Raw genomic sequence first — 22720 nt, 5'->3', positions numbered from 1 at the left:
TTGTAGAAGGTGTAGGAGGAACGGAAGGGATGGCAATGAAGAGCGTACAATGTGTGGAGAAAAATGGCTTCTTCCAAAACTTTTTCTTTTTGCAGCTCGAAAGGCACTCCAAAAATCCTCAAACCACGAGACAGGAAAATCGAGTGCCCGTGACCCGAAAAACTCGATGGCCCGATGGAACAAGAATCGGGTTTGGATAAGCTTGCGCAACCCGGCCGTGCAGAACCAAGACCAACACAGTAAGACACACACTTCGAACCTTCTCAACCTCACAACCACCTCATTCACACTCCGGCACACGAAACAGGCTGGGACCGCATTCACAACCATGGCTGACCAAGAACACGACGACTCTGTCCATCAAATTGACGTTCAGAGTAGGTGTTGCTCCGATTCCAACTTATCGCTCTAACGCATCGTCTCTCGTATTCTCTGACACATGCTGACTGACGAATTCCCTGGCGCTCCCTTCTGCTGTAGACAAGAGACTGCTACATGCAGCTCGAACGGATGACTTGGAGCTCTTGCAAGAGATCATCTCGTCCGGTGCCTTCGATGCCAACCACAGCGATGGCGTAGGCCGCAACGCCCTCCACTACGCCGCCTCTTCGCAATCGACACAAGTTCTGCCCGAGATCCTCAATCTCGAGATCGACGTCGACTACCAGGACCGTACGAATGCAGACACGCCTCTGCATGCAGCCGTCAACGTCGACATTCCGGACGGAGAGGCAGGCAAGGAGGTCGAGGAGATCCGGAACTGGATCGGTAAGTCCTCCTGTCCCCGCATACACTCTGGGGCTCAGACGCGGGATATGCTGACACACGAATGTAACAATCGGTTTTATGAATGAACGGTAGTCAACGAGCTGTTGGAAGCAGGTGCAGACCCAACCATCCCCAACAAGGACGGCGATCTTCCAGCAGACCTGCTTGCTTACGGAACCAAATCACGCTCCGAACTGGGCCAGGAGCTCGTGGCAAGGTTGAAGCGAGGTCAAGCCGAGATCAATGTAAATGCAAGCGATATCGCCAACGACGACGACGTCGCAGATGACGACGAAGGTGAGTCGAAGCGCTTTGCTTCCTTGATCCAGACTGATGCGCCTGCAAGCTGACACAACACTCTACCCACCCACGCCGGAACGGATGCACTCGATGATTGAACAGGGAGCGAAAGTACACCGTCAGAAGAGTAAATAGACCCAATCATCCGACAGTGTTGTATCTCACAATTCCAGAGCCTCCCTGCACGCAATATACACACGTCCGTTCAGAAACAACCTGCGTTCAATTCGCGACCCTACCATGTGCGAGGTAATGATTTAGCGCAAATCGACAACCTTGACAGTCTTTCGTGGACGACCGTCCAGACTGCCTGCCGCTTCCCTGGTCACCTGCTCCTCGCCATGCTCGTCGACAGGTCTTCCGACGGTCTCGAGCTCCTCTTCCTCGGATTCAGACATAACGGTGGCCGCACGCTGCCTCGTTCGCTGTCCAGCCGGGCTCGCCGATGACTTGGAGTCGCTGCTGGGCGTGTGCAAGGCCGCCTGTGCTAGTGCAGCAGCCACGCGTTGCGATGGGCTGGCGAGACCTGGCTCCAGTGCTCGTGCCATGGTAGATGCCTCGTAGTCGCTGTCGACTTCTTCGACCTGTGTTGGCAGGGTGGGTGTGACCGGCTCGGGTTCAGGTCGCTTTGCCAGCTCTGCAGCAGCATCAGAAGAAAAAGCAGTCCTGGCCGACTTCGATGAGGATGGGGTAGCCGACAGTGGCGCGACATCGTGGTCAGCGCCGAGCACCCACACATTAGCGCCACCTCGAAGACGCAGAAGTTCGCGACCGAGCCAGTCCAGGTCAGATTCGTCGTCAATGGGCCACTCGTCCGTATCATCGTCGGTCTCGTTCTCGGTGTCGATTTGCGTCGTTGCGTGAGTTTGGCTCGAGGGGTGCTCGTCGCCCTCGACGTCTTGTTCAACAAGCAGCATAGGAACGCCCGTGAGAGGATGAATCGCGATTCTGGTATGAGTTTGAGTCGGCGCCTTGCTATCTACTCGTGAGCTGGAGGATGTAACCGGCGATCGAGATGGGGTCGCGATGTGCTTAGCAGCTCTGGGCGGGTAGGGAGCATGTCCACGTACGATGACGGGAGCGGAATGGATAAAGGGGCTAGCTCGAGAATAAGTCGGCATAGCTGTCTGCTCGGCGGGCGCATCCCATGCTGCATGGATGTCGGTGTATGGAGCACGACCGAGCTGACTCGCAGCATCGCTGCCAGACGCAGGTCGGAAGGAATCGTTTCTGTGATAATGATGGTGGTGATACTGATGAGGATTCCATAGATCAGGCATTTGGTAGCCCTTTGTCGCAAGAACTCTCCTGCCTAGCATGTCGACAAGCTCGTCATCCTCTTCCAGCAGCTGCCTGAGACGATCGGCCAGCGCTCGTGTCCTTTGTCGCTCGACCTCTGCCTCAATGAGAGCTTCAGCTACGGCTTCCACTTGGGCCTGCTGACGTGCTTCCTCGAAGGCTAGAAAGGCAGCTGCTCGTTCAAAGTCGTTGTCCTCGAACAGGTAGAGCAGCGATCGTGGGTCGTCTTCGTCCTCCTCGATAGACGAAGGTCGCAAAGCCGGCAACGACTGGTAAAACTCGACGTGAAGCGGAAGCTCCTCAAAAGTGATCGTGCCTAGCACGACAGCATCAGAATCCATCTTGAGAGGCCGTGTGTCCTGCGTGGATCCCTGCAATGGTGGTATGAGGAAGAGAGCTTCCTGCGGCGCTCTTTTCTGCGAAGATGGAGGAGCTGAGCAGGGTGTCGAGAAGAGGGAGCCGATGTATGCGAGCAACTATAAGACTTGATCAAGGGTCCAATTGTACCGCTCTTACAGTCAGCCGAATGTACTTTTAAAGGGCCGCCACGCCCAGTACGAGTAACTGAGCTGCAAGTATGCGCACGTCCCGCATGACTCAAGACAGTGCTGCTAAACACTTGCTGAGAGGTTCGCGAAGACGCCAGAAGCAGCAGCGCCGAATTTTCGCGAAACACAGTCAGCCGCCGCAGTGACCCGATCGGAAGCGATCTGATGCAATTCATCTCAGATGCGTCACTTTTTTTCCATGTCGCTGATTTCTTCGGCCAATTTAAGTTTTGTTGGTTTCCTCTTTTTGGATGCTGTCATTCTTCGCAAGAACGGCCTTCCAGTTCCACCATCCTCTCGACACACGCGGGCAAGCGAACGGCATCGAGCCAGAGAACCCGTCACTATGGCCTCAACATCCTCATCGGAGGCTGTGTCCGACGCTCAGACCGCATTCATCTCTTTCCCGGGTGCGGAATATACGCAGACTGCAGCGGCTAGAGCAGCGCGCACCGTACTATCTGCTCTTGGCTGGCAGGTCGAAGAGGGTTATGGTCTCAGCGGCCCTGTCGCACAATCGAGCTCTCAAGACGATACCACTGCTCCACCAGGCAAGGATCTGTACCTCGCAGACTACGACCTTCTCCCCTTTGAGGATCTGCTGCCCAATTCATCATCGTCTGCCAAAGGCAAGCAGCCGCAATGTTCAAGCTATGTCATCCGCAAAGCGCTCATCCGCAAGCATTACCTGGCATCTGCACTCAACACGTACGCAGTCAAGCTTCCGCCAGGACTCTCTGCGGACCGCTTTCGTACATGCACTCCAAAGACATGGCATCTCGAGATTCAATTCGCCGACGAGCTCGACGAGCTTCTCATGGACGATCTCTACGATCTGAACGAGATGCTCGAGGCCAACCAGGAAGCTGTGGAACAAGAACGTCGGGAGGATGTCAAATGGTTTATCTTGAAGCCAGGCATGGCCGATCGAGGAAATGGCATCCGCATCTTCAGCACGCTTGAGCAGCTGCAGGCCATTTTCGAGGAGTTCGAGTCGGAATCGGACGACGAAGAAGACGACGACGATCACGACGAAGAAGAAGGAAAGCCAGATCGAGACGACGAAGCACACGGTAATCCAGGTCAGGATAGGAACAGCTTCGGCGGCAAAGACACGTCGGTCATGGCAAGTCAATTGCGACACTTTGTCATCCAGGAGTACATCCGGTCTCCGCTTCTAGTCGATCCCACCCCACCGACAGAGCATGGCGACTCGCTGGCAGCACACATCCCGCAAAAGCTCAACATTGGTAGCGCAGCATCTCGACCCGGCGCCCGCAAATTCCATCTTCGCGCCTATGTGCTTTGCGTAGCTGGACTCGCTGTCTATTTGCACGACGACATGTTGGCTCTGTTTGCTCCCTTGGCGTACGAGCATCCTACCGACACAACAGTCGAAGACCTTCGATGCCACTTGACCAACACATGCCTGCAACAAGATGGATCGCTGGCTGTGGGCAACGACGCGCGTCCCAAGGAAGAAAACGTCTTCTTGTGGTCTGACCTCGCAGGATCGCCTTGCACGGCATATGGCGCCAAAGATTCGGAAAGTAGAAGCACGCTCTCAGCCGATACGGTCGAAGAAGTGCGACAAAAAGCTGCCGACGTAATTGGAGCTTGCTTTGAAGCAGCTGCAAAGGCAGGCAGTATCCACTGGCAGATGTGGCCCAACGCGTTCGAGGTGTTCGGTGTTGACCTGCTGGTCGGTCACGACGACCAGATAGAAGGTCGAGGACAGGAACTCAAGGTATGGCTGCTCGAAGTCAACGCCCAGCCTGACTTTGCACAGACAGGTGCTCGGCTCAGTGCGGTCATTGATCGGCTGTTCCAGCGCGTTTGCGAGATTGCCGTGCTCCCTTACCATTCGGATCAGGACGCTCTACAGAAGCTTGAGGGCTGGAACGTCGGTGAATCACGCTATGGCACCACGCTCTGTTTCAAGGAGGATCTTGGACGCGGTTTCTGATCATGCTCAATGCATACAGCTTCCCCATTATCAGCAAGCAGCATGAAAGTCAGATCTGTGGCTGAGGCGACGGCTTTGCATCCACGAAATGCAGTGCAAGACGGCGACAAAAATGAATCGTTGTTAAGCCGGCAAATCCGACGAATTCCCGGTGTCGTCCCGCTGAGAAACAACATGGAAATCACGTGCAGACTCCTAGTCGCGAACCTGTATGCAGCGCGCTAGCTGTGCAGCAATTTCTGTTGCAGCTTGTCCGAAACACGGATGTCAGCCAGCATTCGGGCATCGTGCAGAATCGCCCCTTTCGTGTGACGGATTAGTTTGCATGCTATCAATCGCACCGGACACGATGCCAATCAGGTCATTGCTGACGAGGCTTTTCAGACTATGCTAAGAGAAGAGCAAGCCGACGCGTAGCGCGGACAGGCAAGTTGTGCTGTTTGGAATGAAGGAGTCGCTTCGGCGTACGAAGGCTGAAGCGATTCAATGCATTCAAGTCGTGACATTTTCGGCTTCTCCGCGTGCTCTGCTGTATAGCAGTCATTCTGTGCTGAGAGAGTTGTGAGTTTGAGCAACCACCTTGGCGCTTTGCATCCATCCTTCGCCATCGCTTTACGGATCACTTCCGACCATTCCCTGTCTTGGACTTTTCGGCTAGTCCAGATGAAGACGCTGCTGCTCAGCCATTTTGCATCTCTCCTTTAGCCATCCGACGCGCCTTCTCTGCGCATCCACGGCCAAGACGATTCAGGCTTGTAGACGACGACGGCACCTTCCGATCTATAAAAGCTGTCGTTCATCCTCAACAACTTCACCACTTCCCTGATAAAGAGGCCTAGCACGTCCCGAGCCTTCCAGTATAGTGTCGCATCCTTCCGCAACCACTCTCTCCGTCATCCTCATCTCGAGAGACTCGACAGCCATGTCCGCTGCACGAACGGCTTCTCGCCGTGTTCCGGCTGCGGAGCCTTTCGCGAGTAGCTCAGCATCCAGCAGTAGCGCTTCCTCACCTTTAACGCCAGAAGAACATCTGCTCAGCCATGTCAACAACATGCGCAAGTGCTGCGACATGTCCCTCTTCTACAAAAACCTCCAAGAGCAAGGTATCGACTTTATCGCCGATAGCCTTTTACATGCAAATGACATCTTTGCCAAGTATGCGTAAGTAACCATTTTATCCATCTCAGTTCCATATGCTTCTGCTGTAGACTGACCTTGGTTTTCCGTTGAAACAACGACGATCGCAGAACAACATCCCGTAGTGTCGCATCTCCATCCAAGCTTGCTGGTGAGCTGCTCAAGTCTCCTGTTCGCACGCGCACGCGCACCCGCGAAGCTGTCGGAACCGCCGGACGAGCACGCGGAGCATTGAATGCTTCAAATGATGGCTTCAATGACCCCGCCGATATCTTTGACAAGGAGAATGCACCTCTTCCGGCTCGCTCCTCCCGATCGCGCACTGCATCCTCCCTCGAGCCTCAGAAGGCCAAGGGTAAGACCAAAGGCAAGGCCATTCACGTCGTTGATGAGGAACCACACTTCCCTCTCTCGAGGCCCTCCCGCAGAGTCCTTGGCGACGTCAACACAAAGAATGACGAGACGAAACTTGCCTCGCAGCCCGCCAAGCCCACCAGCAAGAAACCGACCCGAAGTAAGCCTGCACCTTACGACGATAGCATGGCCATCGACGCGTCGTTGCAAGAAGACCGTTCGCCAGACGAAACCATCCCAAGAGCTTCCACACCGCCTCTGCACGCATCGTCTTCCAAGACAGAAACCGATGGTGAACCTAGTAAGGCTGCACAGGTAGAGCATTTGGACGTCATCTCCGTCATTGACTCGGACGAGGAAGACTCGGACGGAGATTCAGATGCCGAGCCAAGTGCAGCAAAGGCAAAGGAACAGGCAGACGGTACCAACACCAACAATGCCGAGTCCACGGTCACAAGCACGATCGTATCTCAGAGCACTCGCAGCGACGCCACGACCGTATCCTTCCGACCAGACACTAACGACACGGTTCGATCCAACGACAATACTGTCTCTGGCACCCTCGTTGATCCTAAGCTTGAAAGCGCCCGTCAAGCAGCCTCAGCTCTGCTCACTGGCAAGCTCCAGCAGCAAAAGGACGGCAACACCGAAAAGCCCGTCAAACGAACGCTCGCATCGTACGGCGCAAAGAAAAGCTTGCCGGCTGCTGCCCACAATGCGCGTCCTAGCAATGTCACCGCTACGCTCCATCCCGCCTCAACTCCTGCCGGTCCCGGTTTCCGCTCTAGCTTCCTCAACAAGAGTCTGCGCAAGCAGATTGCCGACCAGGAAGCCATGAAGAGCGCCGACTCCGAAAGTGATTCGGACGAAGAAGAAGGCGGTCTGGTCGCCGGTGCTGCCTTTGCCGCCATGTATAAGAGAACCGCGGCCAACACACAGGCCAACACGCGTGCCAACGCTGCATTCTCGTTGAACAACAGCAGCGTCAGCTCCAAGAAGCGGAAGAGCGACGAGGCTCTGCCAGCCGCAAGCGATGCAGACCTCGGAGGGGCTGTTCCGCCTCACAAGATGTCCAAGTTTGGTGCTGCCATGCTTGCTGCCAAAACGCAGTCGTCCGCCCCTACGCCTGCAACCAAGAAAACGCCTGCTGCGGGTCACGCGTCCAAGCTCGAGCAACTTCGCAGCACTTTAGCTCACGTTGCGCGCAGCAATGGCAGCGGGGTCAGCTCCAGCTCGACTTCGCAATCTTTGTCTTCTGCTACATCGCCCTCGGCTCTGGAAGAAGCTGCACTCGTCTTCCCTTCTGCTGCTGGCGTCTCGAAAGATGCAACGATCCCGCCCAAGACCCCAGCCTCTTCGGACGACTCGAGAGACATGCACTCGAAATCCTCAGACTTAAGCTCCGACTCGACGGAAAAGATTGCGCAGGGCATCAAGAGTGGCGAGTCCACCATCAAGGCTTCCGCCATCCCGCGCTCGCCCGCTCGCTCTCCTTCTCGGATCGCTGCCAATCCACCCGCGGTGCTTCCGCCTCGTACGGGCAGCGTGCGCAAATCTCCACGTAAGCTGACCGAGCAGGTGAAAGCGAGCCAGCAAGAGTCGGCGCTCTCTGCCTCACCCGGACCAAAGGTCATGGATCTTGCCAATGTCTTCCAGTCATCAAGAAGCGGCGCTGTGACTGGTCAGCAAGCTCCACGCAGCCCTACTACGCAACCTCGAAGTCTCGCTGCGCTATTCGGCAGCCCGAAGCAAAGCACCAAACTTCCGACCCTCTCGACAGCGGCGGGCGGTAGCACAACTCCGGCGCACTCTCCGCCCAAGAACTGGCAGGCAAGTCGCCTACCTTTTGCTCAGCCATTTCCGTTGCAACCCAAAGGGATGGATAAGTCGTTGCCTCCAAAGCCATCCGACGAAGCTGTCAGGCCAATCGTGGACGGAGTCGCCGAGAGTCAGCGCACTGTCTCAGCGGCGTCGACGGTGCTCTCCACTTCTAAGGCGGCGCAGACAGCGGAGAGTCAGTTCTTCGATGCTCGCTCCAGGGAGAACAGCCCGGAGCCAATCGAAGGCGCAGCTCCAGCCGCGACGGTGAAGGCTCCTGTTTCAAGAAACGCAACGTCGACATCCGATGCGACCGCGCCCGAGGCGTGTGCGAAGAAGGAGCCGGTTGCAGCCGCAAGCGCGCCTGTTGCAGCACCCAAGGCGTCCAGCTCCGCAAAGACTCCCTCTCTATCCCCCAAGAAAGTTGCGGCCAAAGCGCTTGCGAAAGCAGGACCGACCTCGCCGACCAAGGCAAGTAGCCTCCGAGCAGCAGCAAATGCCGCCTCCCCTTCCAAGTTCAAGAGTCAAACCTCCGCACGTACGGCACAACAGTCTGGCATGCCGGCTTCGTCTGCGTCTCCATCGAGGACGTGGGGCATCGGTGAAAAGATCAAGGGCTTTCTCGGGCTGCATGCCTCCACCACAAACCACCCGTCCACAGCAATTGCCCAAACCAAGATCTCGGCTTCCAGCACGTTCCAGCCACGAGCTATTGGTATTCCTGCTGCCACTGCAAGCGCTACTGCTACTGAGCAGAAGGCTGTTACGGCAGCAACAGCAGGAGCGTCAGCGACCACGCCTGCAACATCCATTCCTGGTGCTTTGATGACCAGCCCTCCGCCCGCAATCAAGACACCGCAGGTCAATTCAACGCCGTCCAGTGCCGCTGCTTCCACCACCACCAATGGAAAGCTCACCAGCATCGCGCGTGCCGAGATGCTACGCAAGAAGCAGGTGGAGGAGGAAGAGCGCAAGGCCAAGGAGAAGGAGGAGCGTCGACGAATGCTCATGGCCAAGAAGGAAGAACGCGCTAAGGCGGTCGCCGAGGAGGAACTCGAAAGGGAGAACCGCAAGCGTGCACGCGAGCACAATGACCGTGTCGCCCGGTCCGGTGCTGAAGATGCCAGCATCGCTTCGTCCAACGGCGCTCCGGCCGCTATTCCAGCTGCGCTCTTGGGCAACATTGTCGTCGGCGGCTCTGTCACGTCTGGCAGCGTCCACAGCGGTGCAATCAGCTCTAGGACGAGCGTTGTGAGCACGGTGAGCAGCGGACCGCCCACACGACCTTCGAGTGCTCTCAACGGCAGCTATGCTGGCGTCAAGAGCCGTTACATGCAGACCTCGGTTCAGCAGCAGCAGCAGCAGCAGCAGCAGCAGCAGCAGCAGCAAAGCGACGAGAGCAACAAGAAGCGCCGCGTCACCAATGACAAGGACGTTGGAGCGGTCAGCTCACAATTGCAGATCAAGCAGCCGCAGCAGCAGCAATCACAGTCCGCGACCGGTGCTCGTCCTGGTACGTGCGTGGCTACCTCGCAGATTGCCGCGCCCAAGATGGTCCGCACCATAAGCCAGTCATCAATTCGACCCGGTGTTCCATCGCAAACTGCTGCCCAGCAACAGCAGCGTCTCCAGCCACAAGTAGGTGCGCAGCAACCACCGCAGCACATCAAGCTGGCTATGAAATCGGGCGCGGCAGCAGCAGGAGCTGGCTTTGGAGCAGCGCCACGTATCCCAGGCGCTGGTGCTACGTCAGGCAATGGAACCGCCACTGCCTCGGTGATGGTCAATGCTGGTAAGGCTGCGCTAGGACATGCGTCCACGTCAGCGCCGCCGCCGCCGACCAAAGCAATGGCCAACGCCAACTTTTCATCTTCAAATCCGTTCCAACAGGCCAAGCAGCAGCAGCTCCAGATGCAGATGCAGAAGCAGAAACAGCTGCAGATGCAGCAGCAAGCTGCATCTAGCGCGGCGCAGACTCAAGCTGCTGCCACTGCTGCCGCCTTGCGAGAGCAAGAGCTGCACCGCTCGGCACAACTGCAGTTCCAGATGCAGAACGCAGCAGGCGGCCGCTTTGAAGAGTGGGACGACCCCGCAGCTCAGCAGCAAGGGGGCGGGGATGCTGACGAGGCACTGCCCGACATTGCGTCGGAATACTCTGACTCGGAAGACGAGGAAACCATTCAGAAGCGAGCGGCCATGCCACTGTGGACCCAAGGTGACGCCCTGGATGCTGCACTGCTCGCGCAGTCGACTGTGGATGCCGACGAGATCTTTGGTATTCCTCAGGGTCCCGTCGAGCTCGAAAAGATCTTACCGGGTGAGCGTACTGCCAATCGTATCCGTCGTCCACGCACCTCGTCTGCCAACTGGTCGGGTCCCGACGGACTGGCACAGTGGGAGATCGATAGGTACAACAAGCGCATGGGCATCAAGGGAGTTGGTGTGCAACTGGCACGAAGGGACGGCAGCCACCCGCCTCCACCACCCCCTGGCGTCATGGCGAGACTGTCCATGGCTCAACGCCAGTCTATGTCGCATCATTCGACGGTTGCTGCTGCGTCTTCGACAGTCGCATCGTCATCAACCTCCTCAGCTGCCAATGGCGGTAAGAGGGACGATGGCCGTGGCAAACCTTGATTGTCGCAAGCCCTACACAAATATCACATACGCATACCCTTATTGCCACCAGTTTATGTTCTTGTGCTTTGCATTGCTACCTTCTCATGACTACTCTTCGCAATTTTCTATAACTTATGAACTGTTTCGCGCTCTTGCCTTTGCGTCTCGTTGCAAGCATCTAACGTTGTGCGGCACGAGGAATCTGCAGAAGGACAAGCTGTGGTGCGGATCCGCGACAATGCCTACGGAACAACGGTGGTTGGAGCTCATTCAGAAGACCTGTTCACGAACCCAGTCTTGGCTTGGCATGCTCAACTTGATGCTTTCTCAACCACCACGAGCTCGAAAGCGAGAACGCGCTCCTGTGTGCGTGGGCGCTGCAAGAATGAGATTGCAATGTGCAGGAAAGGCAGGTGTCCGGCAGGTTGTCGCGCTCCTTACAGTGGAATTGATGCTTGTCCAGATATCTTATAACGTTACGTGCGTGAGGGCGGGGATGCCGAAAGGCAAGAGAGAGTGGGAAGGGCGGAGGGTTCTACGATAGCTGAGCATACCTAGCGTGGCTATTGCTGCTGGCAGCTGCGGCCGCCGCCGCCTCAGCCGCCGAAACCGCCCGCACCCGCTGCGCAACGCTGACGTACTGCTGCGCATCCACGTCTTCATCTGCATCCTCCTCGTCCACCGCTGAACCGCGCAGATCCCTCGTTCCCGCTATCCCGCCCGTTTTTGCGGTGCTAGTAGTGTTAGTGTGCGCATCGTGCTTGCCACCACCACTGTGCGCAAGGAACGTGTTTGAGTGGAGCGCTAGCTGACTGAACGAGTTGTGCGGTTGGTGGAAGGACGACCAGCGGCGATTGCTGCCCTTTTCCGCGCCCTCGGACGCAGTGGTAGGGTTGCCGTTCGCCCCACCACTGGTCGTCTGGCCAGTAGCGCTGTAGGATGCCTGATGCTGATGCTGCTGTTGCTGCTGCGGAAGCGGATACTGGTACGAGCTGGAACGTTTCGGGTTGAGCGAGCCACTGCGGCGTAGACCCGTGCGTGGGTCGAACGTGGCTTGCGTAGCGGGGTGCTGCGGCGGCGGCTGGTGCAGGTGCGGGTTGTGTTCGTTGTGGTGCGTCAAGGGGGGCGAGGATGAGAAGGGGTCGCGGTCTCCGCCAGTGCCGCTGCCGCTGCCGCTGATAGAACGTTGGTGTGCATGGGATCGGCGTCGCGCAGAGTCGGTCGAGTCGTTGCCCGCTGCCCCAGCGTGCGGGTCAGTATCGGGCTGCGGGCCGTCGTCGAGTTCCTCGTCCATCCTGTGACGTTCCTCCTCTTCGTCGACATCGACAGCGTAGTCATCCGCATTGTTCGACGAGATCAGCCGTTCGCGCTCCCTCTTTGCACCCGTAGCACCGCTGGTCGACCGCACGAACGAGTCGCGCTTGCGTGCCAGCCATTCGTTCTTGTTGACCAGGTTGTTGAGGTCTTGCGTGAGCAGGTCTACCTGACGTTGCCCCTTAGGAGGTTGGTCTTGCAGACGCAGGATATCTGATACTTTCTCGCGGATGGTGGTGCTCAGCGAGCCTTGGCGGCGCATGAATCCGCTCGGTTGGTGTGATGGATAGTTGCCCGAAGGAGTTGTAGGGCTGAGTGGGCCGTTGACTGACGAATTTTCACTCGTCGCAGCGTTGCCTCCTCCAGCACCGGTAGAAGGAGCGTCGTCCTGCGACGTGCTCACTTTGCGCAGGTCACTAGCTGGACGAATGCCCTCTTGCTCCAACTGTTCTGCTGTGGCGACGTTGAGCATCTTGGCCTGCTTGGAAGGGGGCACCAATCTCAATCCGCCGCTATTCTTCGGTTCCTTGTTGGGCTTGAAGCCTGCATACGTCCCCGACGCGAGCGAGTGACCCCAGTGCGCATTGGACGACACCTGCGAGCCCCCGCCATCATCAGCGAGGGTGCTGTCAACTTCGGCACCGCCAGGACGTGGACGTCGCGGTGGCAGAGGTCGTGTGCCGCCACCAGCTCCGCTGCCGCTGATGGTCTTAGACCGGCCTAGCGGGCGGTGATTGCTGCTGACCTGGCTGTCTTCGAACCCTTCAGCGTCCGGGTTGGGGCTTCGTCCTTCGTCTCGGCGGTGGGGCGGGAAGAATGGGTTGTGTCGGTCGATCGATGCAGCGTTGGCCGCGGCGGCTTCGTCCGACATGGCTTCGGCAGAATCGGTCAGTTCCTCCACCACGGTCCGCGAGGCGCGTCCGCGCACGCCGCCTTCTGTGGGCTGGATGGGCGGCGGGGGCGGTGGCTCGGATCCCGATGCGAGTGCTTCGCGCTGCAGTTCCTCTTGCTCCTTCAACCACGATGGCAAGGTCGGCTTGACCTTGGACGCGGACGAGGAGTCTTCTTCGCCCACTGATCCTGCTTTCTTTGCGTAGATGGGTTTGGGCGCCACAGTAGGGACGGTCCGTTGCTGCTGCTGGTGATGGTGTAAATCTCCGTGCGATACCATCGAGATGGCTGCGCCGACTTCGCTGTCGCCGCCGCCGACTCCGCGGTGCAATTGACTCGAAGTGCGGCGTGCGTTGGTGCCAAGCTCAGTGTCATTGCGTCCAACATCCGAGGTGGACTGCTGCGAATCTCGGCGCTGCAGGGGCAGACCGTCGTGTCCAAATTTGCGCGAATCCAATCCAACCGCGCTGCTGCCGCCCAAAAGCGACTTGGTGCCCGATACGGAGCGCTTTTTGGCGTGCGAAATGACAGTAGCGGCCTCCCGCGGTGCCGTCTGTCCCGTTGTCAGCAGACGTGGCTTGACGGGCGCATGGCCGCCATGATGCTTGGCTGCTGAAGACTGCAGGACAGTAAACGTCTTGGGAGGCAAAGACTCCTGTGCTCTGCGCACCTCGCTCCGTGCATTGAGACCGGCTTGGATGAGCGGGCTGATATGTCTGGGCGGCAGCGGAGGTGGATTGCGGTCGCCTGGCCGCGGCGGCAGAGGCGGCGAACCGGCTCCGAGCCGATCTGGCTGGTATGTGGAGTGCTGCTGCTGCTGCTGCTGCTGTCGGGAGCGCGAACTGCTGGCTTGCGAGGATGCGCCATCACTGGCGTGATCGTAAACCACCTTGGGGAAGTTCGAGAGCGCGGCCATGGCAGGTGTACCATTGCGGAAGGGATTTGACGCTGGCGAGGAAGCACGCACCGGGGTAGGTTTGACAATGCGAGGTTTGCTCTGCTTGAACGGATTAGGTGCCGGATCGAAGCCGCGAAGCGCATCCAAGGGCGTCGAGATGTTGGCAGGCGTGGTAGAAATAGCCCCTACTGCTACGGCGTATCCAGAACCACTCGCATATCCTGTTGTCGAAGCGGCACCGTCGCGGAAGGGGTTGGCGCTGGAAGATGGCGGAACGGGCACGGGCTTTCGCTGCAGCTGTTCAAGATTGAGAGGCACGTTGGGATTGGCCACCTTGGGCTTGGGAGCGACGAGTTTGGGCATCTGCGGCTTGGCGGGCACTGCGGGCGGAGGCTTGAAGTGTGTTGACTGCGCAGAATCTGTCGACTCGTTGAGGTTCATCGATGATTCCTCGCGCACGGGTGTCAGCAGCGGCTTGGTGCTGGAGTCGGGTTTCGACGGGGTCGGCTTGGCGGAAGGTGTGGGTGCGGACACGAGCGATGATGGGCCTGCAGTGAGACTTCTCGGCCCTGGGGATGTGACCTGCTGCGCGCTTCCAAATGTGGCCGCAGATGCGCTTTGTGGCGTGGTGAATTTCTTCGGTAAGGCGATGCGTGCGGGTTTGGTCTGGGTGAAGATGAGGTCCTTGCTCGCGGACCTGCCCTGCTGAGCCCAGGACACCAGGCGGAGCATGGCGAAGAAGTGGCCTGAGCCGAGACCGAGCGGCGTGCGCTCGAAGAGGGGCAGTATCTCAAGTTCGTCGGCCATGGACATGGCGCATTCTTCGCGAAGGTAGCGCAAACCATCCTGCTCGTCGACGAGATCTGGCTGACCGCTGGGAGCCGGCTTGATACTGTTAAAGCTGGAGAGGTAGACGAGGTACTCTTGTGGTGAAAGGGCGGATTCGTCGAGATACGATCTGCGCGCATTGAGCAAGGTGACCGTGGAGGGAGCCCGTAGCGTGGAGCTGGCGGAATCGTAGCGGGAGGGAGAGGCCGACCCGAGTGGCGGTACGCTTGGCTGCGACATGCCGTCGAGGAGGGGAGAGGCGTAGCCTAGAGCTAACGCGCTCGCGTGTGACGTGCGAAACAGTGCGCACAGTGGTCGGATGCGTCCGTATCAAGCGCTTTGTTGCCAATCAAACGTCACCGCCGTTCTCTGATTGCGCTTGGAAGACTTTAAGGTTGGACTCCGGAAAGATAGCGTGGCGATGATTGTCAGAGGCGGCCGGAAAATCAATGTTTCACTTTGGCATGAGGTCACGTCGTTGAAAGTACCTGCCGCTTGTGTTCTTGATTGAAATGGTGGCGGCTGTGTCTGTGTCGATGTGATGTACGCCGAGCGAGATTGGTGAGGCTAGTATCTCGGAGCGCGCCTAGAGGTCGAGTCCAGGCGAGTGAATGAAGTGCCGAGCTGAGACCAGCCCGATGCAATACTTTTCCGTGTAAGAAAGGGTGGTACCGACGGATGCGAAGTAGATGGCGAAAGGCGTTGTCACAAACAGTGCACGATTGGTGATCGGATGTGACTAGAAGGGATCGACCAGGGGATCCGGTTGGAGACAATGCTGACGGACGCGAACAGGATGCCTAATCTGGATACCGTAGAGTCGGAGAGGCTGCCCGCAAGATCGGGTGGTGCAAAGCCTCGTCGGAAGGTCTCACAGGGACTTTGAAGGGGAATTTGTACTGGGTGCGGATGCAGCCGTGATGGTGGAGCAAAGAGAGGAGGAGGGGGTGGTGGAGGAGGAGGAGCGCTGCGGATGGTTGCCGATTCTAAGGACTGCGATTGTGGTCGATGTGGAGAAGAGAACAGAAGCGAGCCACGTCGTCAGCGGCAACTAGATGTGCTATGCTGTATGTCGCTACGTCGAGCGGTGTAGCTCAGACGTTGGAGGAAGCGTCGACACAAGGGGGAGAGAGCCTGCAAACAGGCGGGATACAGAAGAAGCGGCGTCGCGATTGTGTCAGATAGGCAACGAGTGACTGCTTGTCTGGGCCTCGATTCAATGGCCGATCCGATCAAGAGCTCGGCCTGTCATCACAATCACCAAAAAAAAAAGGAAATAGCCATTTAGTCTGGGAAGAACGCGGAAAGTGGAAGAGCCATTCCGGTTTTGAGAGACCAAGGCAAAAGTGCGATGGTCATTCGCGCTGCGCTCTACTGTACCGGCAGAAGAGGCCAAGAAAAAAACGTAAAACAAAAACTCTGGCCGGAAAGGGCGAAGGCGTCCTGTGACGCGGTGTGACGGATGGAATTTCTGAGACGGAGCGGATGAATGGATGGCCCCAGTCAGTCACAGTCAGCTGCAACGCCTAAGGAATTGGTGCCCCTGCTGTGCATAGGCACGGAAATGGCCGCGGCAGCCGTGGAGGTCCAAATGAGGCATGAAAAGGCGCTATAGAGCGAAAGGGCGATGCAGCACAGGACAGGCGGACAACACTACAAAACCAGTGTCCCACTCTTCCTTGGCACAGACTTGCTCACAACGCGACAAGGCGGTGAGCGCGACAGTCGGAGTTGAAAAACACCCAGCCGAAGTGTCCCTTAAACACATGTTACGCTGAAGAGCACAAAGGATTCCAATTGACTGTGAGGGTGCTTCAACAGACGTGAATGTTGTGTCGCAGCTTGCTGGTCAGGAAGTGTCGCCACCTCTGTCTGCGTTCCAGCGACTGTCCTGAACGCACGCCTTGCAATTGGGAAAGCAATCAAGAGCAACCTTGTAGATGCCAACTATCTGCTGCTTCGACACACATTTCATTCTACCGCCCTCTCTATCTCTCTTTCTCTATATCTCTTTTTGACGATGTCGCCCAAATAGGATGCGAATCAGGTCAGCCAACTCTCACGCACCTTTGCTGTTGCCGTTGCCCGATGCAGCTTTCAACCGAAGTTTCTTTGACAGCGGTGACCTCACGGAAAATTCGTGCCCGAAACGGCACCAATTCAAGACTAATCGGTCCCGGGTGACCACGAAACGGCCCCAATTAAAACCTCGCTCCATCAGGGTCACATGCAGCAACCAGCTGTACGATGCAGATCGCAAACCCGTCCGGCCCTCCAAAAGACAGCACACCATGCATGCCAAACAAAATTTTGCACTTCGAGAGATCACAGACGCATGCACCGTTGATCCTTGTACTCCAGATTGACGCAGGCTTCTTTGCTCCTGTCTGTTGCCTGTTGTTTTTATGCGAACCAGTGCGGAATCGTACCGCCGCTGTAAGCGACACGAGGATCTGGCTCTCTTTGAGCTTGAAACTGTGCTCGCGCAAGCGACGGCGTGTGCGGCGGGTTGGCGGCTTTTCGGAAGCCATCACCCGGGGCAAAGCCAGACCGCTCAAAGCCTGTTGTTCCGTCTCAAACTTGCGCAAGCGAGCAAGACGACGATCACACGTGCAGCTAGCTTGTTTGTTGGAAAAGGGGTGCTCTCTCGCTCTCTCGCTCACCGAGCATGATTGGCAGAACGCGTCTGCAATGCAGAATGGCGTAAATGAACCGGCTCGAAGAATTCAAGTCAAATTGGGCTTTCTAAAGCGCGCTGCAGCTCGACGTAATGTCACGTCAAGGCTGCTTCCGCATGGTATGCACCCTTGGCACGCCCTGCCTTGACGTCGCTACCACTTCGGTCTCATCGACAAGCTGTTAAGATTCAACATTCGATCTCCCCGATAAGCTTCTCGACACCCTTCCCCGCACGCACAAATAACAAGCGCACACGATGAGACACCGGTTGACAAATCCATTTCGACCCATGAACAAAGACAAAGACATAAGAGACTGCCCCCAAAGTGAATGAAGCAACTCACGACTGCTCGCTCGCATTTCCACCACTGAGCGGAGATCCAACCGCCGGATCCTTCTTTGGTTCGTGCTTGGGCGTTGCCGGTGGCGTATGTTCGGCACTCTTCATCTCCTCGAGCTTGGGGCGAAATCCTGCTTGCTTGGCGTTGCCCTCGTGCTGCATCTCAAACGCCTGCGATGCCGCGGTGAACGGCAATCTCTTGGCAGCCGGTCCTGCGTTCTTGAGCTCGGCCACATGCACGTTCTCGGAAAGCGAGTGGGTGCGGTTCCTGCGCGTTGTGGTCGTAGTGGTGGCGCCATTCTCGTCGGTCGTCCTGCTGCCACTGCCATTGCCGTTGATGCTCGTGGTCGCCAGACTCGCGGGCAGCGCGGATGTCCTGCTGCTCGACTGCGATGCCTTGCCACCGTCGCCGTCGAGGATGCCTGCTGTTCGCGTTGTCGAAGGTGACATGGCGCCACCCTCCCTCAACAGCGCACGCAGATCCTGGTTGCTCCTGTTTCGCTTCTCGGCAAACGTTTCACCGCTGGCACCACCACCAATGCTGCCGCGGCTTCCGCTTCGCGAGCGAGAATGGGTGCTTCTGCGTCGGCCACCACCCGAACCAGGCGTGCCGGGGCTCTTGGTTCCACCGCGCAACCCGTTCATTAGCGTTTGTGGGTTCAGCATCGAGAATACCGCCTCATAATCGCCTTCATCCTCCTCGCCACTCTCGGTGAAGCTCGACCCCTCCGAGGCATCGTCCCACGATGCTTCACCGTCGCCCTCTTGTGATCGCTCTTCCTCTTTTTCGTCCTCTTCGTCGATCGCATTGCCATCGCCACGTGCGGCTTCGCGTGCAAGACTTGAGGCCCGCAGTGTCTTGATCTCATCCGTCGTCATGGATCGGCGTGTCGAAGAGCGACGGCGGCGCCCCCAGCCAAACAGACGCTCGTCCATCCACTGCAGTGGGTGACTGAGAGCATCATTGGTAGCCCCGCTCGTCGACTTCTTTTGCTTCCAGACGAGCGCCTCACGTTGACGAGGAGGTGGCGCCGAAGCGTTGGGCAAAATGCGGTGCTCGGCAAAGTCCTCCCAGACCTGCGGCGCGAGCTCGTCGATGAGCGCGTGCATGTCGGCGCTGATCTTGGTTCGCGTCTGCTGCAGGTCAACAATCACCTTGTGGTTGCCCGGGATGAGCGAAATGAAGAGCGGCGGAAGCGACTTGTAAATGTCGATACCCACCTCGGCAAATTTGAGCGCCGAATACGACATGGTCGGCAGCACGATGAGCGTGTACAAGGGCATGAGGAGACGTGTACGCGGCGAGAGCTCCAACTTGTGAGCGAGGTAGGTAGCGAGAGCGGCGTAGAAGGAATACAGAACGGGCGCAACACCAAGCGAGACAAGCACCTTCCAAGTGGCGAGCACGTCGCGTCCGGCCACTTTGACCTGCGACGCTGCCAACGCCTCCTTAGCCTTCTTGTGACTGATGATTTTGGCGAGAATGATGATGGGCGAGTTGAGCACGGCACCCGGAAGCGCCAGTCCACCCCACAGACCGAGCAAGCCGAGGCGGTATGCCAGCAGGCCGAGGCTGCGCCAGCCTGCCCGAGTTGCTCGCTCCACCTGGTGGTCGCGCAAACCTGCGTAGCGGAGCTTCTTGTTGTACCGAAGGATCTCTTCCCGTAGCTTGACGACGCGTGGCTCGTCCTTGAATTGGAGGTAGCCCATGATAAACTTGCGATTGAGTTCGACGGTCTGTCCCAAGCTGACTGATTGTCCAGGGGCACGGTAGAGACGTCGACCGGCCTGGATGACCATGAGCGTCTCAAAGTCGGGGGCGCGTAGCGTGACGCCCTTGAGGCCGTCGTAGACAATGCCCATCATCTCTCCGACCGCTTTGCGCTTGCCCTCTCCACCCTCGTCGAACAGGCCGACAAGTTCGCGAGGCACATCGATGGGCGAGCCGAACTCGACGACAGCACGGCTACGGAACTTGTGCGGATGGAAGTACGAGAGACCGACGGGCACGATCCTCACGTTGAGATCGCGGTTGGCCGACATGGCACCGAGTGCCATGATGACGACGCCGGCTTTGAGGGGTAAAAGATCGGTTCGGTCGTGACTACCGCCCTCGGGGAAGATGCCGAGGCAACCGCCCTCGGCGAGCTTCTCGTAGACCTTGGCATACATCTGCGTCTGGTCGACGAAAGGAAGACACGAGTACTTGCAACCCTGGCCGTCGGACACATCGTTTGCGGCCTTCTCCAACGCCCTCGAGCTTGGAGTTTTGGACTGCTTCTTGTCTCCTTTCGAGGTTTCGGGCTGCGGCGTCTTGCCGCGCAGCATGTCGAGCGCGCGTGCATCTTTGAACTCCTTCTTGATCCTGACCTCGGTATCACTGATGACCTCGACGACTTCGACCGTGGCATTTCCGCAGGCCTTCGGAAGCATGATCTGGCCTTTGGCATGTAATTGCGTCTTGAAGGCGGTTCCGTGTCCTTGCAAGAGCAGATCGCCCGTGGGATGGAGGGAGATGAAGCCTTTGCCTGGTTTGGCTGAGTCGGCGGCTCTGGCGACGGGAATTGACTGCATGATGCGGGCAGCGGCGCCAACGAAGCGACGCTTGATGCTCTTCTCTGCAATGAGGAAGGCGACCCTACGTCCCGAGGCACGACGCACCTCGGAAGCGAGGAGGAGCGGATCGAGAAATTGGTTGTGGTGCGGCGCCGCCACAAAGATGACGGGCCCTTCGCGTGGGATGCGCCATGCCGAGCGTGGACGGATCTCGCGGAAGAAGAGGTTGATGATAATGCGCCAAAAGAATAGCGCAATGTCGAAAGCGATGTTGGACGCCATGATGTTTTGGGAACGAAAGACGCGGCAGATGACTCTTGCGACGATGGTAGGCACGAGGCGATGGAGGGGGATGGGAAGCGAACGGAGCAGACGTTCAAAGTCTGTGAGCACCGCCTGGAAGCTGGCAGAGTCTCCGGGACGAGCGTAAGGAACGGGCTTTGCTGCAAGGGAGAGATGGCTGGCTTTGCGCTGATACTCTTTCTGCTTGGATCCGACCTCGGCCGCCCTTGCTTCGGCTACGGCTGTGCTGAGATGCTGCTTGAGGGGATCGTTGCTAGGTAACCTTGCAGGGTCGGTGTCAATCGTCGGCAAAGGCGATGCTGATGCAGTCGATGATTTTGCAGCTGCAATGGGCGAAGTGTGAAGCGGATGCTGTTCCGACGAGGGTGAGGATGAACTCGTATTGACAGCAGCAGGATCTCGAGACAATGCTGATGTATGTTCGGATGTGCCGGTCATTGAGGAGTAGAGATACAGGGGTGGTCGACCTAGATCACCTCAATTTAAAGAGGGATGTGAAACCGGAGCTGAATGAGAATGAAAGACTGGACTGTCGTCGGTCGAAAGAATATGGCGTCACGCACCGAGCAGAGCGCTAGGAGGACCAACAGCTAGCTTTTCAACCTGATGCTGCCTCGAGGTTGGGTGGACGCTAAGCACAGGTGTCGACGGTTGGATGTTTACGGGCGATAGCAACTTTATTGGTGCTATGCTTGTGATGGCGGTGGTGGTCGTGATGGAAAGGAGGAGACGGACGACGATCAGTCCTCGTGCGCTAAGAAGGTGTTATGCTGAGCGCTGATTCACTCAAAAATTGGCTGGCGCTCAGCGTTCCGTCAGCTCAACACTTTGGTCGGATACAGCTCGGGCCATGCCAAAGGACAGAAAAAAAAGGCGCTCCAAAAAATCAAAAAAAAAAGAAAAAAGGGAAGAGAAAAAGGAGCGGAGAGCTCGCACAAACCAGATTCAACAAGACACGTTGCTGCCTCTTAGCCATTTGTCCAGTCCTTGTCTCCCCCGCACTCCTGGCAAGTTGGAAATCGATTCCGATTTCAACCCCAGAGTAGAAAAGCCACCATGGACGCGCCATTACCTCCCAAGCGAACCTGAGACGTGGAGCCGAGAGCAGGGTGTTGGGGTTTCAATTTTGAGCTTCCCTTCTGGCCTCTCAAACTACCTCTCTTCGTCTTTCTCGCCTGGAGCTGTTACTTTGGCCCCTTGAGTCGCAAGAGCGTTTTTCCACCGACAGCCTGGCCGTGACCACGGTCTGACGCATATGCACCGGACTCCGACGTCGTAAGCGTCTCTTCTCTATGAAATCGCGATCACAGCTAGTACCATCTTAGACGTGGTAGAATGGGATCGAAGCGCCACGGATCGCTTCGGGTCGAATGGATTACGCAGCGCTCTGCAGAGACGGACGTAGTACAAGTGGCTTGCAGATCGATAATTCGAGGCCGATGTACGTTGCTGCCTGTGGACATTGAGAATGGAGCGGTCAGCATCTGTCGAGCACGGAGAGCCGAAAGAAGTGCAGCTGAAATCAAGAGACTTACCACTTCGGTAAAGTCGGTGCCATTCGGATGGGTACAGCAGAACTGGAAGGTGGCGCTCTGAATCGTATAGGCATCGATGTCCCTCCTCGCCATGACTCCAGCCGCTTCTGACCTTCTGGATTGCGATGAACGTCTCTTCTTTCCATCCTTCGATTTGAACTTCTTGTATTCGATTTTGATTTCGTCCTTGTACACCGAGCAGATCGGCCGGACCGTGGTCGCATAGGGGTGCGGCACGTCGTGATTGATCACGGCATCGCAGCCAGTGGCACAGTACATCGATTCCAGGGCCCATTCGTCCACCTGTCGCAGCGCTGCTTCTGGCGATTCCTCTCCGTCTACCTTGCACTCGATCGCTACAGCTGAGACATTCAAAGCAGGAGGGTCAGCGCGAGCAGTCGGCGCGGGATCGATCCGCAAGCAGATTTCCAAGAGAGAAACTTACCTCTTGGACACACTGCACGCGAACGAGGCATAGCCGATGCTACACTAGCAGCGGCGGCAACCAGGAGGAGACTCGCACTGAAGCTCTTCATGTTGACGATACCGGCAGGTGGCCAATAGTGC

At 57.4% G+C, this 22720-nt stretch overlaps 7 protein-coding genes across 7 annotated transcripts; 3 read left to right on the top strand and 4 right to left on the bottom strand.

Moving 5' to 3' along the window:
* Positions 1 to 328: 328 nt before the first annotated feature.
* On the top strand, positions 329 to 1118 carry EX895_005491 (uncharacterized protein; the record flags this gene model as incomplete). The annotated part of the gene is made up of 3 exons (XM_029886083.1): positions 329 to 377; positions 481 to 768; positions 862 to 1118. The coding sequence occupies 3 exons, from the start codon at positions 329 to 331 to the stop codon at positions 1116 to 1118; spliced, it is 594 nt and encodes a 197-aa protein (XP_029737314.1).
* Positions 1119 to 1325: 207 nt separating this feature from the next.
* Positions 1326 to 2708, bottom strand: EX895_005490 (uncharacterized protein; the record flags this gene model as incomplete). The annotated part of the gene is made up of 1 exon (XM_029886082.1): positions 1326 to 2708. The coding sequence occupies one exon, from the start codon at positions 2706 to 2708 to the stop codon at positions 1326 to 1328; it is 1383 nt and encodes a 460-aa protein (XP_029737313.1).
* Positions 2709 to 3261: 553 nt separating this feature from the next.
* EX895_005489 (uncharacterized protein) lies at positions 3262 to 4881 on the top strand (the record flags this gene model as incomplete). Its single annotated transcript, XM_029886081.1, has 1 exon — positions 3262 to 4881. The coding sequence occupies one exon, from the start codon at positions 3262 to 3264 to the stop codon at positions 4879 to 4881; it is 1620 nt and encodes a 539-aa protein (XP_029737312.1).
* A 922-nt stretch (positions 4882 to 5803) lies between these two features.
* On the top strand, positions 5804 to 10827 carry EX895_005488 (uncharacterized protein; the record flags this gene model as incomplete). Its single annotated transcript, XM_029886080.1, has 2 exons — positions 5804 to 6042; positions 6129 to 10827. The coding sequence occupies 2 exons, from the start codon at positions 5804 to 5806 to the stop codon at positions 10825 to 10827; spliced, it is 4938 nt and encodes a 1645-aa protein (XP_029737311.1).
* A 517-nt stretch (positions 10828 to 11344) lies between these two features.
* On the bottom strand, positions 11345 to 14980 carry EX895_005487 (uncharacterized protein; the record flags this gene model as incomplete). Its single annotated transcript, XM_029886079.1, has 1 exon — positions 11345 to 14980. One exon carries the CDS (start codon positions 14978 to 14980, stop codon positions 11345 to 11347), a length of 3636 nt encoding a protein of 1211 aa, XP_029737310.1.
* Positions 14981 to 17759: 2779 nt separating this feature from the next.
* Positions 17760 to 21056, bottom strand: EX895_005486 (uncharacterized protein; the record flags this gene model as incomplete). The annotated part of the gene is made up of 1 exon (XM_029886078.1): positions 17760 to 21056. The coding sequence occupies one exon, from the start codon at positions 21054 to 21056 to the stop codon at positions 17760 to 17762; it is 3297 nt and encodes a 1098-aa protein (XP_029737309.1).
* Positions 21057 to 21993: 937 nt separating this feature from the next.
* On the bottom strand, positions 21994 to 22689 carry EX895_005485 (uncharacterized protein; the record flags this gene model as incomplete). The annotated part of the gene is made up of 3 exons (XM_029886077.1): positions 21994 to 22071; positions 22154 to 22515; positions 22599 to 22689. The coding sequence occupies 3 exons, from the start codon at positions 22687 to 22689 to the stop codon at positions 21994 to 21996; spliced, it is 531 nt and encodes a 176-aa protein (XP_029737308.1).
* Positions 22690 to 22720: the final 31 nt, after the last annotated feature.

Source organism: Sporisorium graminicola, chromosome SGRAM_7 (assembly GCF_005498985.1).
Source record: "Sporisorium graminicola strain CBS 10092 chromosome SGRAM_7, whole genome shotgun sequence".
Taxonomy (NCBI): Eukaryota; Fungi; Basidiomycota; class Ustilaginomycetes; order Ustilaginales; family Ustilaginaceae; genus Sporisorium; species Sporisorium graminicola.
This window is presented reverse-complemented; position numbering and strand designations above follow the sequence as displayed.